This window comes from Ustilaginoidea virens, chromosome 5 (genome assembly GCF_000687475.1).
Source record: "Ustilaginoidea virens chromosome 5, complete sequence".
In the NCBI taxonomy this organism is placed as follows: domain Eukaryota; kingdom Fungi; phylum Ascomycota; class Sordariomycetes; order Hypocreales; family Clavicipitaceae; genus Ustilaginoidea; species Ustilaginoidea virens.
The window spans coordinates 4,830,281-4,847,225 of NC_057320.1; the positions used below are offsets into that span (position 1 = coordinate 4,830,281).

The window sequence follows — 16,945 nt, forward strand, 5'->3', positions numbered from 1 at the left end:
GCTATGATGCATCATAAGCATCGTTTCGTTGTGCCCAGCTCAACAAGGCATTATATAGCAAAACCGAGTCTACACATGCAACCGTTCGAACCTGCGGAATTCCCAGCCGAATGGTTATCCTACTAAGTGTCTTGCCTGTTGCATAGGCAGTATCGACGCCTTGCACCACGCTGCAGAGCTTCTAAGCGAGGGCGCTGCGGGTGACGTGTTTGATCTGATAGAGTTGTGATTTACGACGTTTCCCTGTATCATCAACAAATTGTTAGTGTTATCATGCCAATCGTTGCCAATGATGATCGTAAAGTCTATCTTGGAAGTCAAATCTTTGCTACTGGCAAAGGATTTGCAAACAATACAAAGAGCTTCTGGAGAGGATTGCCGACAACAGAGACTTACATTCCCAGATAGAAAGAATTTATGATCGCCATTGGCAACGACAGGCATGACACCACTAATGATGCGTTTGCGATACAGGGAAAAGTCGCAAAAGTGCAATACAAAGCATTGAGCCCTCGAAGACAACAGTAAAGAACCAAGAATCCTTCCGAAGGCGCTGAACCTGGTTCTTGACTCAGGTCTTGTCTTAGATTTCTACATGGCCCACCAAGCCAGCGAGGTTCTTGAAAAGAAATGACCGCCCAGATTGCGGCGACCAATCCAAGGCCATTAAGCTGTCGAGTTGAGGTGTCAGCGCACTCTTTCCCCGGCAGTCGCTGTCTGCTGGTCAATGGCATCGAGCGTCTGAGGGGGCTTGAATGGATGGAAGCGCGCTTTTGAAGTTTTCCCGGTCAGGCATTATCTGCCGCACGCAATCTGCCACTTGCATCTATCCACCGCCAGAGGCGCTTATCCGCGGCGAAAGATGGATTGAACTGCGAGACGAATTTTATATATTTGGCGAGTCCTCGCCGTTCTTCTCCAACAGAGGAAAAATACTTATTCTCCTGCGATATGACTTCATTCTCAGGCTCGTCATCCTCTGCCAAGGTCGCCAATAAGAGCCTTGCTTCTGACACGGCGGATATGGACTTCAAAGTTGCTTGAATACAACCATTTTCTGCTGAACCAGCGGTGCGTTGATAGAGTTCTTCCAGGTGATGGAGGTCTTGCAGAGAGTCTAGAGTCACCAAGCGTTTCATGTATGATAAAATATCGCTGGTCTTCCAGTTCCGTTCAGACGGCTGGATGCTTTGAGTTCTGGAACACTCAGCTGCGAACGCACCTCGAAAGGAACCACCATGGCATACTCTTTCAACAAGGTCTCTTTGATGCGGAAGACCAGGGGTACACAGCAACTGGGAATAGGGAACAGTAGAGCAGAATGCCCAATCAATGATGCACGTGATGTTCAGTTCATCGTCCACGAAAATATTCTGAGTACTAAGATCATGGTGGCAGAGAGAAAAGCCATCTTCTTGCCCATTCAAACGGGGGATGACCCAATCTCGAATGAAAATTCCAACGAGGCTGTAGTGGTGACGATTTTGGCTAGATTCTGCTTTGCTGCCGGCCGCAATATAGTCGTTCCAGCGTTGTTGTGCAACGTAGTATTTGGCAAAGTCGGAGTATTCTTGAGGGCAAGGAACTGGCGCGAAAAGAACATGGTGTCCCATGTCTAGATGCTCACAATGTGCTAGGAGGATGGATACCAGAGACAAGTAATAGTCCGCTGCGTTATGAAATGGACCTCGAGGGAGCTGTCGATGCTTTCGCGCCCTTGTAGAATAAAACTGGGCGATAAACATGCTCCGATATTGAATTCTATGCCTTCGTTTTCGAATAATGATCCGATTGTGTCGTTTTTCAGATGCGACAGCTGACTTGCGAAGCTTCCAAGCTGATTCATGACTTTGCGTTTCTCGGTCAACTTCATGTGTCTGCCGGGCGCTGTGGACGTTGTTGGGCTGGTATGCCAATTGTATTCCGAAAGCTGATGGCCAGCAGCTTTGCTCATTAGGATGTACGGGACGCCAGTTGCATTCTCGGATGTCGCACTTTGCAAGTTAGGATACTGTCCACGAGGAGAGGGTGATGACTGAGCCATACCAGTAGGAAAAAACTTCGGGCAGAGGGATGTTTGTTTTGCTGCGGATATACTTCAAAGTAGCGGCTTCGCTTGCTAACAGTTCACGGGCCGTCTTCCCGCCGACAGCGTACTTTGTTTTGGGCGACCGAGAAACCCATTCGATGCCATCGTTGAACCGTAAGAGTATCGCCCAATTCAGTGCGCCCTCCATGGGTCGCTGCGTCTCGTCGCAAACGCATGGTCGATTCCGTAATGGTTTTGCCAAGTGAAGAACTGCTGCAACGTTAAACTCGGCAGGGTGGGAATATGCTGCTTTTTATTTGTCTACCAGACATTGAGCAGAGTGGGAAGAACTTTTGAACGCGATGCAGCAAGTCACGGGCGTGGAGTGAATGCCCCGATTTTAAGGCAGGAGGCACGAGCAGCAGACCCCGCGAAAAGGGCTTCATTAAGCCGCATGATGGCCCCTGCGATAACAATAGCGCTCGTTGACAGAGCGGGGCGTGACGGATTAACACTCGGGGCGATTCGGTAGCACTGTGCTGCGATGCCGAGTGCTCACCTCGACCCCCCTGACATTTCCTCAGCTCTTCCTCATTAACCAGCCAATCTTCCCGCGATCATGTCGCCTCAGGCAGTTTTAGTGTATATCGCACGAGGTAAGCTTTTGGCTGTAGCTCACTTCTGCATCAACTACTAACAGCTTGCTGCCGGGACTTTGCTGCGAAGGGGATATATGCACCACTCGGATGCAGTCTGCCTGGAGCTGTTTTCCAAGGCCCTCGTGGGTAAAGAAAAACACCCCGGTATGTCCTTCGATCTCTACATCTTTGAACCCAATTTGAGTTAGCCTCTAATTCAGCAAAAGGCAAACTCTCTGCGTCGTTGGAACAGAGCATTCACCTAGAATGGGAGGATGTTTTTGATTTTGTTGACCCTTTTGGCGACCGCCGAGGTTGTGTATTCCGGACCGTCTGGACATTCGACCTTGACGACGACCTTCTCTTTCTCAAAAACAAAGATCAAACCTGCTTCGTCTCTCTAGAACTTGCCCGGGGACGAGTGCTCACTCTAACTGATTTTGAGCCGCTTAACTCACCTGGACAACTATCACTGGAGGTGCAGAACCTCCCAGAGCCTTTCTGGGAGCCTAAACTCAATCCCAACCCGCGCATAAAGTCATTCGTGGGCAGGCTCCTCCGTGACCTTGCTTACACATGGCGCCATGTTCTCCGGAGGCCCATGAAGACTGTCACATTTATGAAACTGGCATATGCTAGCGTCTGGTTATCAACGTTGGATTTCACCATATTCGAACGAACGGGGTTTGAGCATGTCTATACTCGTGGACCATATGTTGATGTTGTTGACCTCCCAGCCTGGGAAGCCCCAGAAGAGACTCTCGTCCGAGCAGGATCATGTTGGTTTGCTCTTACGCAAGATACTCGGGAGGGCCTAGAAATGGTGCAACGTCATTTGACAAGTCGCTCGGAAAATTCCACGACAAATATGAGAACATACGTCATTCTGACCCTTCGGCATATTACTCTTTGTAGGGCGCGAGGGAGTGAACTCGTGTGGACGCGTTCTGAGACTTTCTTTGCTGACGATTCAGCATGCGATACTGCCATCGACATGATTCTCTGGGCGGCCAATACTGTGGGCACTGAGGCAGAGCAAACCGCCATTAACTCTTTCCCCGTTGAGATTCAAGACATGATTCTTCTTCATGCAACAACTAGTTTCATTGCATCGGCCAAATTGGGCTGTGTACTCGGCGCAGGATCACCCTTCCTTTGGGTTGATAATGGTTTGGAGTTTGAGCTCCAAAGCAACAAGAGACACCGAACGGAATGCTCCCCCATAGAATCCCAGGTTTGTTTTGGTGGAGTGATGAGCGGTTTATCCTATAAGCAGCAAAGCAGCAACCGGGGAGGTTTCATCCGTCTGCCTCCGCCTCCTGACCTCCTGCGGGCGAACCCGAGCCGCGACGCCAGGTGACTATACTGGCCTGTGTCTATTCATCTACTCGTACAGCCAAGAGACTACGCTTTTAATCCAACTCTATCTAAAAGCATTTGCATACGTCTGGTGTGAGATTGACAGGGCTTAGACAGTTGAAGGTCTACATACCACTTCCAAGTTTCTGTTGCTAAAATTTATTCATTGCTGGTAAATCTAGTGATTTTTTATTTCTTTTGGCAACGCTTTTGTGAACTAGCCGCCGTATAAGAGCAAGTTTGTACCATGAAATCAAGCTACGCTATGGGAGTCTGGAGAGTACAGCTGCACCTGGTTGACGGGCTATGCTATTTTTAAACCGTGGTGAAATATATGTTGATATATTGATGATGATGACTGATGAAGAAACTAACATTCAGGCCGGAGGCTCAAAGGAAGGAATGACTATCAACGGGTAGGAACAACCTAAGCCCGGCATGGTCGGATAACCAGCAATCCGATATCCAACAGTCTCTGTAGTGAAATATATGTTGATATATTGATGATGATGATGATGATGATGACTGATGACTGATGAGGAACCAAGATATGACCATCACGGGTCGGAACAGCATATCCGATATCCGACAGTTTCGACATGACGTTAGATGAATGCCCAAGGATTTGCTTTGAGATACTCTGCCCATTGTGTGACACGTTCTGCGTTGTTTCGCAGATGACATACGTCGCTGACCGCTGTCAAAGTCGTGTTGGCCCAGTGGAAAAACTGGATGTCCATGCCCACCTGGACCATGCCGTAGACCTGTCTACTCTCGTTCTGCGCATTCTCGCAGTGCCTTGTTAAATGCTCAACCGCTGCTTCCCAGTTCTCATTTGCCCTCTTGCACTCAACCATCATGAAATCGTAAACATATGCCGAGCCTCTTGCTCTGCATTCAACCTTGAACACAGTGTGATCTGGGGTACTTGACACTCTGCTGTCTTCCTGGACGACGTCGTACCCATCTTCGCTTCTGAAAAGAAACCTGAGCATTCCCGTTGTCGCTCTCCGATGGAGAGCTTCACTCGAGTCTGGGTGCCTTTCAAGCGTTCTAAGATGCGTGGCAACAATTCTGTCCTCGGTATACAGCCGCGCCGGCGGAGGATTGGGATCCATGAAGACGATTCTCCCGGTACGTACGTTTCTCCTACCAACAAGTTATAGTGGCTGTCTATGAATCTCCAGATGGTGTAGTTTCACTGACCATAGCATGTAGGTGTCGTCATAGTCCCAGGCATCCTCCAATGTGTAAGCGCCTATGAGTGGTATTTGCAGGCAAGATTCTTACCCCGGGGCGGTCCTCCCAACCAGAGGGAATCGAGTACTGACTCTCCTGCGATTCAAGGCTCGTGTAGTAAACTTGACCAGCCGGGTTCGAATGCTGCGCCCATCGACCTCCTTCGAGTAAACCGACGTAGGACATGGTGCAAATATGTGGAGTGTAACTTGAACAGGCAAGAACGCGCAATGATATGATGGAGAGCTTATTGAAGCAGTTTGCTGTGATGGGAAGTATGCCGTTGGTTTGACAAGAATGTAGAACGTTGCCTTGGGCTCTCCGGAACTGTCGGTTTAAATAAGTCTGCCATTTCATAGCAAGTGTCCGATTGCGGGCGCCTAAGGGTTTCTTTTCTTGGCTTCATGCCGTGAACTTGCATTGGCCCGACGAAGCAAGCAACGCTTGTATTAGGCGCGAGCAAAGACGCTAACGACAAGGCCTGGCCATTTGGTGAGGGCCCGAAGTCCACCGGAGCGCCTCCACTCGCTCAAGACTGTACAAGAGCCTGGTCATCGACTTCAGGCGTTGGGGATTTACGTTTCTGAGCCGTGTCGCTTCTTAGATGACGTCTGTTTTCTTACGACATATCCTTTTTGTAGTCGTCTTCCTCGTCTTCTGACGGCTCGATTATGTCGTCTGTCTTGGTATTAGCACCTAATGTAGACATTCCACACCACAACAGGCGCATGTTATGGGTCTTACTATTGGGCTTATTTTTCTTTAAAGTACGCTTTCTCTTCCGTGGCGGCTCAACTTTGGCGGCTGTTTTGCCATCGGATTGGCCCGGTAGACAAACTTCAGGGATAGCGGCGCAAACGCCAGCGCCTAATCTCGACCCAGCGACAAGCCTTGTCTCCAATAGATTGGTGGCCGGGACTTTCCGCGCCCCTGTTGGGTTTAAATAAGGCACATTTGAAGTCCCCAGAATCTGTTCCAAGTGGGGTCTCAATTATGGCAGCATCTGTTAAAACTGTTCCGGTGTGATCTCTGGCATAACTAGTATAGCTTCCGGCATTCTATTCGCTTGAATCGGAGCCGGCATATTGCCAGTTAGAGGTAAAATTGGAATAGATTGTCCCATGGTTTATGTCTGTATGTCTGGTTTATTCTCTAGATTCAGGAGTTCTTCAATCCAGTATCTATCAACTCCATCGAATTTTATCGTAGTTCTTAGTGCATTCTTTTTTATAACTTTAGCCGGTCCTCTGGTTATCACCGGCTGAGTATCCTTGCCCTTTATTGCTGCTATGGTTCTCGCATTGCCCTCATCCTCAATTTCGATATAGTGTGGTGAACGGTATTGAACAGTTCCAAGATTGCAAATCGTGCGGGCTGGTCTTTTCTCCAAACCTTTTGGTGGAACATCCATCGACTCCCCAACAGGCGCCCCTTCCGATCATTCAGCCGGGTATGCCGAGGTCGCGAGATGAAAGGTGGAACACATAGACACGCAGTAGTGGAATATTGAACATGCAGTAGGCGCTAAAGTCGAAAAAGAATTATGCCTCTTGACATATCGAGGAAAATCGCGGGTGTATCTATGAAGATAAGGGATATGGCCCCTAGGCTAGGAGTGCGTGTGATTTGATATACTGGTGCTACCTTGTAGGATAGTCAATTATACTGAGTCGTATAAAGGGGGGGTTGTAGCCGGCTATGGTGCTGTTGAAGGGCCTTGATACTGAAAACAGACTATTTACCAGGCTGTTGATAATGATGATGATGTCACTATTACAGTAGCCTATGCAGTAGCCTGTGTAGCATGCTGCAAGGCATGTAGAGCCTTGATTGAGCTAAATTGCATTGCTTGCTGCGAATAGTGCATATAAAGCCTTTGAGATGTACATACCTAGGTAGTCGTAGATTGCGCTAGTTGCATCAGTAGAGAGAAAAAGTTGTACGTGTTCTGCTCATAGAAAATGTGTGCAAAGGTACATGTCCCACTTTAGGCTTAGCTTACACCGGGTTGAATTATCCACTACTGCGTGTTTATACTTGAGCGGGGCACCCACGCTACATGTCTAGACTTTGTGCCGAGTCGACCTCACCTGGAATGTCCTCCGCACCCCACGTCTACATCATGGCCTCATGCTCTGCCCCGGAGGCATATTACGCAGACTCACGAAACCATTTTACGCGTCTTGATCGGACCAGCTGCTGGGCTGCGGCCTGGTGCGTGAGCGGGTGAACCCGGCTGCCAATTACCAATGAGAGTGGTTAGCCTCGGGGCAAACAAAGTCGCATGGGGTCAATCCATCGCCATGGTGGCTATAGTAAAAGACTCTAATAAGCGCCCGCGAGACCTTCTCCACAAACTAGGGGACAGGGCGGGTCCCGTGACTGGGGCTGATGGCGCTCATGAGATGGCTTCACCACCACTCCACAGAGCTCTCCTCCTTATGGCGTGCATCACGGAGGGGCCCGCGTGTTCTCAGCGCTAAACGATCACGGTCGGTGTTTCACGAGGCGCTCAGCGCTGCAGGCGCCTACGATGCGAAGGTAATCGGCCGCGGGGTGCTTGAAAATCAGCGCGGACCCCAGGCCACAACGTGACTGCTGCAGGATATGCCATATCCGCCGTATTCCGCTTCCGTCGTGGCCACCGTCCCCTCGCACCAAGGGAGGCCCGTCGGCTAAACCCCCATCCTACCAGAGAGCTTATTCTCTCGATGCTCGGTCTGCTGCCGATTTTCCGACGACTTGAGATTCGTGTGCTTTTACCCGTGCGTCCCGACAATGACATGACGCTGCGTTCTGTAGAGCATCGCATCAGGCCGCGCGGGAAACATCGCAGCCCGATGGATGCGGTTGCACCATGGTTAGTACATGCGGCAGCAGTTGCAGTAGCAATAGCGCGCGGTGGCGCATGATGCTTCGCCCATGGCAGATTGCCATAATGTGCCATGCAGTGCGTACGAGCTCGATAGCATAATAGCACGATGTATCGGTCGGTCCTGAGCGTGTGTGTGCAGGCCCTGCTCGCCGTTAGACGTTTACACCCCGTCATGACTCATGCAACAGCTTACTGTTTCTCCTATGAATGCGCTTCTCCACTCCACGGACAGAAACTCACTTACACGCAGATGTCAAGACACCTGCATGCTTCGCCGGCATGATATCAGCCCGTCATAATGCCGACGTCATTCACCGGCATAATCACCCAAGCAGCACGCCATGAAGAGCGCGGCGCCTTCATTGTGCTCGAGCCTTGGTTTTCTCGTCTTCAACTCATAAATGACCCCTAGTCGTCGCCAACGACTTCAGCCATGGTTCGGAGTCGACCCGACCCAGCGACTTCCCTTGCTGCGGAACCAACCCCCCCCCCCCCCTGCCGGGCCGTCGGCAATCCGACCTACCCACCCCCACGGGCTTCAAGTACCGCAGCGAAGCCCGCGGCGACGAAAACGGCACCGTGCTGTTCATCGGCGCGGCCACCACCATCATCGAGTGGCGCGGCTCCCGCATCCTGACCGACCCCAACTTCCTCCCCGCCGGCGACCATGTCCACCTCGGGCCTGGCGCAGACGCCGCGCGCCGCGCCGATCCCGCCGTCGACCTCGACCAGCCCCCCCCGTGGACTGCGTCCTCCTGTCGCACTACCACGAGGACCACTTTGACAAGCTGGTCGAGAACTCGCTCAGCCGCGCGTTCCCCATCATCTCCACGTCCCACGGGGCGCGGTGCCTGGCCTCGCCAGACGCCAAGAGCGACCCGTTCTGCAACGTCGCCGGCCTGCATGTCTTTGAGAGCGCGCTCCTCGACGTCGGCTGCGGGGACCCGGCCCGTCCTCGGGGCATCAAGGTGACGGCCATGCCTGGCAAGCACGTTCCGCCGGGGCCGCTGTCCGCCGGGAACGATTTCCTCCCGGCGTTGCCCCCGACAAGCGGCTGGCTCGTCGAGCTCGGCCACCCCCACCCTTCGGCCGATGCGGCGGGCGGCGAGGGAGGCGGGGATGCAGGCTACAGGATCTACATCTCGGGCGATACGCTGCTCGTCGACGAGCCGAAGGAAATACCCGAGAGGCTCGGAGGGCAAAGGCTGGACCTGATGCTTGTCCATCTCGGGGGCACGACGATCCCGGGCGCCTCTCTGCCACTGGTGATGGTGACGATGGATGCCAAGCAGGGGGTGCAGTTGATGCAGTTGATGCAGTTGATGCAGTTGATGCGTCCGGACGTGACCATTCCGGTCCGTTTTGACGATTACGACGTCTTCGCCTCTTCCCTCGACGAGTTCAAAGCAGAGGTCGAGGCCGCGCAGCTGCAGGACCGGGTGAGGTACTTGGATAGTGGGGAGGCATACAGGTTCACTGTAATGCGTGGTCAGGTGCAGGTCAAGAATGGGTCCGGATCAGGGTAGATTTAGCTCTTGCTGTCTCTTGCTGAAAAAAAAAACACCCTGACGCGTTATCTTCAGCAAGACTGCACGCATCGTGGCTGCTTCCATGTCGGCCGCACGGCCAATGACGCGTCGGCATCGTGAAGCTACACTGGAGAAGAGTTTGAAACCCGGAGAACTGATGATTTGGCTAGCCAGATGTACATCCAAGCAAAGGCTGCTTGTCGGAAAATCAAATACCCACTGTGCCTTGAACAAGTTGGCCTGAGACCTGCAGGTGCTCAAGATCTTATCCAGCAGGTTCCTACAGCTTACAGTATAGCATTTAGAGCCCTTTACATAATATTGGCATGGCGAAGCGCATATAGTGTAGCGGATATTATCAATTTGCAACCAGGCATCTCAATAGGAAGGTGGTGTGTACACACAGGGCCTGCTGGATCCTGGAATGTTAGCTCTATAGGGTTCTGTTGACTCTTTGGGCCTTGATCATACCATGTCCCAGCACTTCACGTTCTCATGCGCAAACCGCTTGCTATCTGCCTGCTCTTATTCACGTCAGTCGCGTCGCAAGAGATGTGCAAAGAGTCAAGCAAGGCAAACGGAAACCCTAACAGCTTGCCCCATATCACTTCATGGTCAACCCTTCTTTTATATTACCAGCCCCAAGTGACGAGAAGCGCAAATGGACAAGAGCAAGGTCGCCGTCGGAAATAGACATATTGCCGTTTGACGCCACTACCGCGACTTTGGCCTTGGCTAAGCATCTTGTTCAATGATGTCACTGCTCAGCCGTCCATAGAGTGATTCTGATGAGTGACTGTGATGTCTTGTTACATCATCCCTCATTTGCTAAAAATCCCGTAATTAAGTGGAATTTGATATTCGAAATCCATCTTGGGGAAGAAAATTGACTGCAAAAAGTGAGGGATGCCCCCCCAACCAGAGCCAAGAAATTGTGAATTTTACTTTAAATAATCCCGAGTACTTCTTTGTTCCATGCAACACTCTAAAGTGGCGTAGCAGGCTGATTATTGCCGTGTCAAATGTACTCCTTAGGTTTGGATAATCTTAAAATAAGAATGCAAATATGAGAATTCTCCGTGTATACCTGGTCCCGGGCCCCGGGTCCTTTATTCTCATCATTATGTCAGTTCGATTCGTGTTTTATTGCTTCCCATAATCGCGACAAAGCTATTCTGGTCATCACATATGCGAAATGAGTCATGTAATAAAGTGAACTAGTCTTCATTTGTCGACCAAATTTCCAAAGTCGGCGGGTAGGGTAGACGATAAGTCGAGACGCCGAGCCCTTATGAGATGAGACCTTTGCTGGCGAGTAGCATCCAGAAGCACACCCAAGAGCCGGCCGATAACCTTTAAAGACATTGCTATTTTAGCAGGAGAAACCTCATCTTTCCTTGAATTGAAACACGTCGTCGTTTTTACCGTGGCAGATGTGAAGTCTGTGCAACAAGTCGACTTGCTCGTGGAGTGGAACGTCGTTCCATGTCATGGAATTAGGCGAGAAAACGTCAAGTAACGCGACATGAAGAATTGCCTGGTGGTTTGAGAAGGTATTGGGGAGTGAATGCTATGGCGGTTAAGTGGTAAAATGGCTTCAGGCGGCGCTCTGTCAGGAAGGAGGGCTCGAAATGGATTCGGGAACGCCTTTCCATGACTGACGCGTGAATCAAGCGGCGAGAGTGACTCTTGCAGACGAGATTTGCTTTCTTTTCAATCCTTGCGAGACCTTTCTTGAATGTTGTCTCGGGTGTTTATGTGTCGGTGCGCATTCTTCACTCGGACTACATGGTAAACATTGCAGTCCCCAAAGAGAAAGATATGCTTCTAGCACAGAACTGTAGTAACAAAAGCCCCGGCGTAGGTTGCCGCTCGGGATGCAACGGGATGGGCGGCTTAGACAACGGCTTAGAGTTCATTGCGCATGCCACAATCACCTTCCTGAGAGCCGGTTTCCACCAGGTGGAGCAGCCGGATCCGAGAGGACGTTGTGAGTCGACATCTCTGGGTGCGAGGCTGCACGGCATGGCGTGACTGCGGTGCAGCCGTATCTATCGAAGCACGTAAGCGCATGTGTTGGCGCGGTTGGACGGCTGCCATCTCTGGGCTGTCCATCCCGCATTTTACACCGAGGAAGAGGGCTGGGGGGAGGAGGGAGAAACCAAAAGCAAGCGGCCACGTACGAATGACGCGAGGGTTGTATTCTTTCTCGTGTCCAATTGTTGTGTCACCTTCGGTTCCTTCTCGTGCGCCCCTTCCAATCTGAACCGAGAACCGACCAATTACCCGCTATCCCCGCTCCTTCGCCCCCCGGACAGGGGATATATGGAGTGTACCAGCGTAGCACAAAGAAGGTGTTATCGCATGACGGCGGCTGTCCAGGTGCCAAGATGCCACGCCTTGTATGCCAGCGTCCCATTTTGGCCAGCCGTGGCGTGATGGAGCAAAATGAGGGCCTGGCCGCTGAAGAAGCGGTGACACTTGTGGTATCCGAAGCCTGACAAGTAATATTGCGTCGACCGAGGTACGCGATGAAGCCGGGAACCTATAAAAGGTACGGGGATACGGAGTGGACAGGCTGGCGATCCAGGCGACAGGTTGGTATGGAAGCGTATGAAGCTGATCGGCCGGCCTTGCATCAACACGTCGGCACTCCTTTGTTCACAGCTGCTTGATTCGACGTCGGGCGCCGGAAGGAAGTCGCGTCTCGGCCATGGCCACCAATAGCACGCTGCCCGAGGGGGACAACGCCGTTCCGGGAAAAGCAGAGCGTGTCGCCGGCGACGAGGTGGTCAATGAGAAATCGGTGCGTGCCCGAGCCGATGTTGATGCTGATGATGATGGCCCAGACGCCGGAAACGCTGACGCCTCTGCCGCCAAGCCGGCTTTGGTTTCGAGCGGCGACAACAAAAAGGAGGCCGGAGACGAGGAAATCATCGTGGTCACCGGGCACGATGCGGCGCAGCACCTGCTCCCGCTGCGGGACGACGGGGAGCCGGCCCTGACGTTGCGAAGCATATTTCTGGCGTCGTGTCTGTCCGCCTTCCAGGCCGTCATGAGCCAGATTTACTCGGTGAGCATTGGGAGAGGAGCACAGTGCGAGGGGCTCAGCAGGTGATGCCGCTCGCACTCGCACTCGCACTCGCACTCGCACTCGCCAGCGGCGCCAGCTGCAGCAGCTGCCGCCACTTGCTGATCTGATCCGAGCTGCGACTTGAGCTGAAGCCGCGACTGACCCAGCCGCGCGCAGTTCAAACCCACGGGCATCACCGTCTCGGGCATCTTCATCGTCCTCATCGCCTACTTTGCCGGCAAGGCCTGGGCCGCGCTCCTCCCCCGCGGCGACCGCCACGAAGCGCAATGGCGGCAAACCTCGCGCCACGGCACTCTCCCCCTCTGGATCCGCGCCCTCAAGCTCGTCAACCCGGGGCCCTGGAACCTCAAGGAGCACGCCGTGTGCGCCATCAGCGCCACGTCCGCCTCCAACGCCGCCGCCAGCATCACCGTCTTCGCCGCCCAGAACCTCTTCTACGACCTGCCGCTGAGCGCCACCACCGTCGTCCTGTCCACCATCTCCATCGGCCTCTTTGGCTACGGCGTCTGCGGCGTCCTCCGCCCCATCTGCGTGTGGCACGTCGAGTCCGTCTACTGGAGCACCTTGCCGACGGTCAAGACCCTCCAGGGCCTGCACTGGCAGGACGTCAAGAAGTCGAAGCCCATCCGCGTGTTCTGGTACAGCTTTGTCGGCATGGCCGTCTACGAGATCTTCCCGGCCTACGTCTTTCCGTGGCTCAACTCCGTGTCGATCCCGTGCCTGGCGGCCATGAATGCCACGGGCGCCAAGGCGAGCCTCCTGACGAACCTGTTTGGCGGCGCGACCAACAATGTGGGCTTGGGCATCCTATCTCTTTCGCTTGACTGGCAATATGTAAGCAATCACTGAAGCGCCTCGCTCTTCTCCGGCCCCAGTGCCTCTTTCGTGTGCCGCAAGGAAAACAAGCGGGAGGGGGGGGGGGGGGGGTCGATGGAACGGGACGGCGCGATCCGACGCTGACCCCCGTGCTAGATCACCTCGTTTCAGACGTCCGTCCCTCTCAAGCTGCAGACTCACCAGGCCGCCGGCTTCTTCGTCTGCTTCATCGCTATGCTGAGCATCTACTACACCAACGCCTGGGACGCCAAATCGCAGCCGTTCATGTCGACGCGCCTGCGGACACAAAGCGGGGAGCCGTATCCCACCGCCAAGCTTCTGTCCCAGGGTGTGCTTGATCAGTCCGCGTTGGCCCAGTATGGGATTCCTCGACTGGCCGGGAGCTTTGCCTATGCCATGTTCATCGCCAATGCAGCTGTACGTGGCACTCGTGGGTCCAAGCCCGGCATGACGCTGATGGCTGCTTTCGTGTAGATTGGCGCCTTGGTTGCCCACTGCGTTCTCTTTTGGGGCAGGGATTTCGTCCAGGCATACAAGACGGCCAAAGCGGGACGCTACGACGACCGGCACCATGCCTACATGGCAAAGCACTACAGGGAAGTGCCCTGGTGGTGGTACACCGTCGTCCTTGTCTCCAGCTTCATTCTCGGCCTCGTCGTCGTCGTGAGGGAGGACATTACCCTGCCGGTGTGGGCATACCTGGTGGCACTTCTGGTGGGAATCATCATCGCCCCCTTGGTCAGTGCATTAAAGTTCCTGCTCCTTTCCAAGAAGAAGAAAAAACGCAAAAGAACGCGCCGTTTAACCACGTGCAGCATTGGACAGAGCACCGTGACGCTTGCTCGCTACGGCAACGGCATCGGCACCAACAACATCTCCAAGATGTTGGCGGGCCTGATGATTCCCGGACGCCCCATCGGCAACATGTATTTCTCTGCCTGGTCCCACAACGTCATTGTCAACTGCGTCGCTCTGTGCGGTGACTTGAAAATGGGCGAATACCGTGCGTGCGCACCCCCCTTGTGCATCGCGAGACTCTGCTGACTCGACCCAAGTAAAAATCCCCCCTCGCGTCATGTTTCTCACCCAGATATATGGCACCGTCCTCGGCGGCTTCATCAACTACGCCGTCATGATAGCCATCGTCAACGGCAACCGCGATCTGCTGGCCAACTCGAACGGAAATGCCTCCTGGAGCGGCGCCAGCATCCAGTCGTACAACACAAACGCCATTTCTTGGGCCTTGGCAAAATATCTCTTTGGATGGGGCAGGACCTACTCTTTCGTGCCCTTTGGACTAGCTATTGGCGCGGGCATTGTCGCTCTTCACCGTCTAGTTGCCTATGTTGGTGCCCCTTTTGCTTCCTCCCGCCTTACCGTTGAAACTGATGATTGTGCGATAGTTTGTGCCAAGAGTAAAGGGCTTCGCTCTCGCCGAGATCCACATGCCGCAATTTATACAGTACGCCGGCTACATACCGTACAACCAGTCGCAGACCTGCGTCATCTTCAGCTGGATCATCGCGGGCTTCTTTACGCAGTTCTACCTGCGAAACTACAAGCCGCGGCTGTTCAAGGACTACATGTACCTTGTCACGGGCGCCTTTGACGGAGCCAGCCTCTTTGTGCTGTTTATCCTGTCGTTTGCCGTGTTTGGTGCGGGTGGCAAGTCGATCCCGTTCCCCGCGTGGTGGGGGAACAATGCTGGCGGAACGTTGGATCACTGCCCAGTGGGTTCGTAGCTGAGTAGGCGTTTGCTGTAGCTTTGAAGGGAGAATCTGGTGCTTTTGGTCGGCAGGGCTCTTGACAGCTGCGTTATGAGGCCGGCAAACGAAAAGCAGTCATCTCTTTGCTGCTGCCAGCCAGGCTGCCTGGCTGTTGATGGACGAATAAGATCAAGTCGGGGGATGATTTCGTTGAACGATTTGCCTGTGATGGAGGTCCGTGATGCAAGCCCGTTATCCTCGCCGGTATTTTCGTGCAGAAAGATGATCCTTCCCCATCGAGACCCGGTCGTCGAGGAATGCCTCTACAAGCCTTGTAAGTTTTGCGGATCGCTGGTTTATAAGCCTGTCGGGGGGGTGCTGACCATCCAAGGAGTCGGTGTAGGTGGCCTTTCTACATGACTTGCACGTATCCGAATATCTCGATTTTAGTTGACCAGTACTTTCTGTGCCGCCGCCGGCTCAAGGGTGATACGCCGTGCAGAGGAGCTGTCTTTACTTTTGTAGATGTGATTACAGTCGAGCTTGGCGGATAGGTCGTCCCCTTGTTCGGAACACACGATGTGGTATTACTATGACTATTATGACTTGACTTGACCATTTACAAGAGAGGATGGGGAAGTTAGGGCCCGATGCCGACGATGCGGTATTTATGTGTATGCCGTGGTCGCGTGTGGTGAGTGGTGCGGCTCTGCAACGGTGCAAATACCTAATCGCGCTGCAGGGGAGGGCGTGGCTCTAACGGTCGGATGTCCTCGAATTGACCGAGGATTGCAATAGGTTCCGTCTGCGTGCCGGTAGAGGTCCTTGGTGATCTAGATTTGGCAGCCGATGTTGACAGTGTGGATTTCTGCCACTTTAGTCCGTTGGATGGCGAAGCGGCCGTGGACAGTAATGATGGCATGCGTCTGGTCGTTTCGAGCCGAATAGCTGTGCCCGCTTTATCCTGTGTCTAGGAAAGGTCGTGAACGTCTTTTGCTGCAGGCCGTTCCACCGGATAGACGGCGTTGCAGTCGATCGATGGCAAGGTATTGGCGAGGTGGTTACCAGGTGCTTTCTGCCTGTCAGACAGGATGGTCAAGGTCGGAGGACCGGTCCTCTAGAAGGGAAGGAGATGTGTCATGCGTCCCGGTTTTATCTACCGCATTCAACATACAGAATGGGAAGCAGAAGCTCGATAGATAGAACGTGATGGCGGTCGGAGCAGGAAGGAGGCTCGCTAGGCGTAAACGACTCTTGAACTATCCGGAAAAACGAACGGGATGAAAAAGTCCGGTGCTAGTTCCAGTTCTAGTCGTGCAATTAGCACCGACTGTTACAAACCCAGAACGCGGGAGAGAAGGCTGGCGAAAAGCTGTAATCTATTAACCGGGAAAAAAAAAAAAAAAAAAAAAAAAAAAGAGGAAGACGCCAGATGATGGAGCAGTAAAAACAAATCATTGGAGATAGCGTCAAGCGCGAGCTCGTCGCACACCAGGTGTCCAGACAGGCAGTGAATGGTGCGGTTTCTGCCGCTGCCCACCCACGCCTTTGTCTTCATCAGGGGTTGTGGGGGCAGGGGGGATATTCTTCATTAGCAGCTGTCGGGTATCTTTTCTCACGATAAAAGCAGCTGCTAGGC

The 16,945-nt window shown here is 53.1% G+C and overlaps 5 protein-coding genes across 5 annotated transcripts; 3 read left to right on the forward strand and 2 right to left on the reverse strand.

Annotated features, from left to right (window-relative positions):
• Positions 1–1,633: 1,633 nt before the first annotated feature.
• Positions 1,634–2,237, reverse strand: UV8b_07034 (uncharacterized protein; the record flags this gene model as incomplete). Its single annotated transcript, XM_043144531.1, has 2 exons — positions 1,634–1,994; positions 2,047–2,237. The coding sequence occupies 2 exons, from the start codon at positions 2,235–2,237 to the stop codon at positions 1,634–1,636; spliced, it is 552 nt and encodes a 183-aa protein (XP_043000466.1).
• A 246-nt stretch (positions 2,238–2,483) lies between these two features.
• UV8b_07035 (uncharacterized protein) lies at positions 2,484–4,027 on the forward strand (the record flags this gene model as incomplete). The annotated part of the gene is made up of 4 exons (XM_043144532.1): positions 2,484–2,557; positions 2,614–2,685; positions 2,756–2,832; positions 2,895–4,027. The coding sequence occupies 4 exons, from the start codon at positions 2,484–2,486 to the stop codon at positions 4,025–4,027; spliced, it is 1,356 nt and encodes a 451-aa protein (XP_043000467.1).
• A 604-nt stretch (positions 4,028–4,631) lies between these two features.
• Positions 4,632–5,451, reverse strand: UV8b_07036 (uncharacterized protein; the record flags this gene model as incomplete). Its single annotated transcript, XM_043144533.1, has 3 exons — positions 4,632–5,175; positions 5,233–5,267; positions 5,317–5,451. The coding sequence occupies 3 exons, from the start codon at positions 5,449–5,451 to the stop codon at positions 4,632–4,634; spliced, it is 714 nt and encodes a 237-aa protein (XP_043000468.1).
• Positions 5,452–8,438: 2,987 nt separating this feature from the next.
• UV8b_07037 (uncharacterized protein) lies at positions 8,439–9,666 on the forward strand (the record flags this gene model as incomplete). Its single annotated transcript, XM_043144534.1, has 3 exons — positions 8,439–8,504; positions 8,684–8,857; positions 8,914–9,666. The coding sequence occupies 3 exons, from the start codon at positions 8,439–8,441 to the stop codon at positions 9,664–9,666; spliced, it is 993 nt and encodes a 330-aa protein (XP_043000469.1).
• A 2,716-nt stretch (positions 9,667–12,382) lies between these two features.
• UV8b_07038 (uncharacterized protein) lies at positions 12,383–15,342 on the forward strand (the record flags this gene model as incomplete). The annotated part of the gene is made up of 7 exons (XM_043144535.1): positions 12,383–12,742; positions 12,920–13,597; positions 13,736–14,017; positions 14,075–14,338; positions 14,426–14,603; positions 14,656–14,945; positions 15,004–15,342. 7 exons carry the CDS (start codon positions 12,383–12,385, stop codon positions 15,340–15,342), a joined length of 2,391 nt encoding a protein of 796 aa, XP_043000470.1.
• Positions 15,343–16,945: the final 1,603 nt, after the last annotated feature.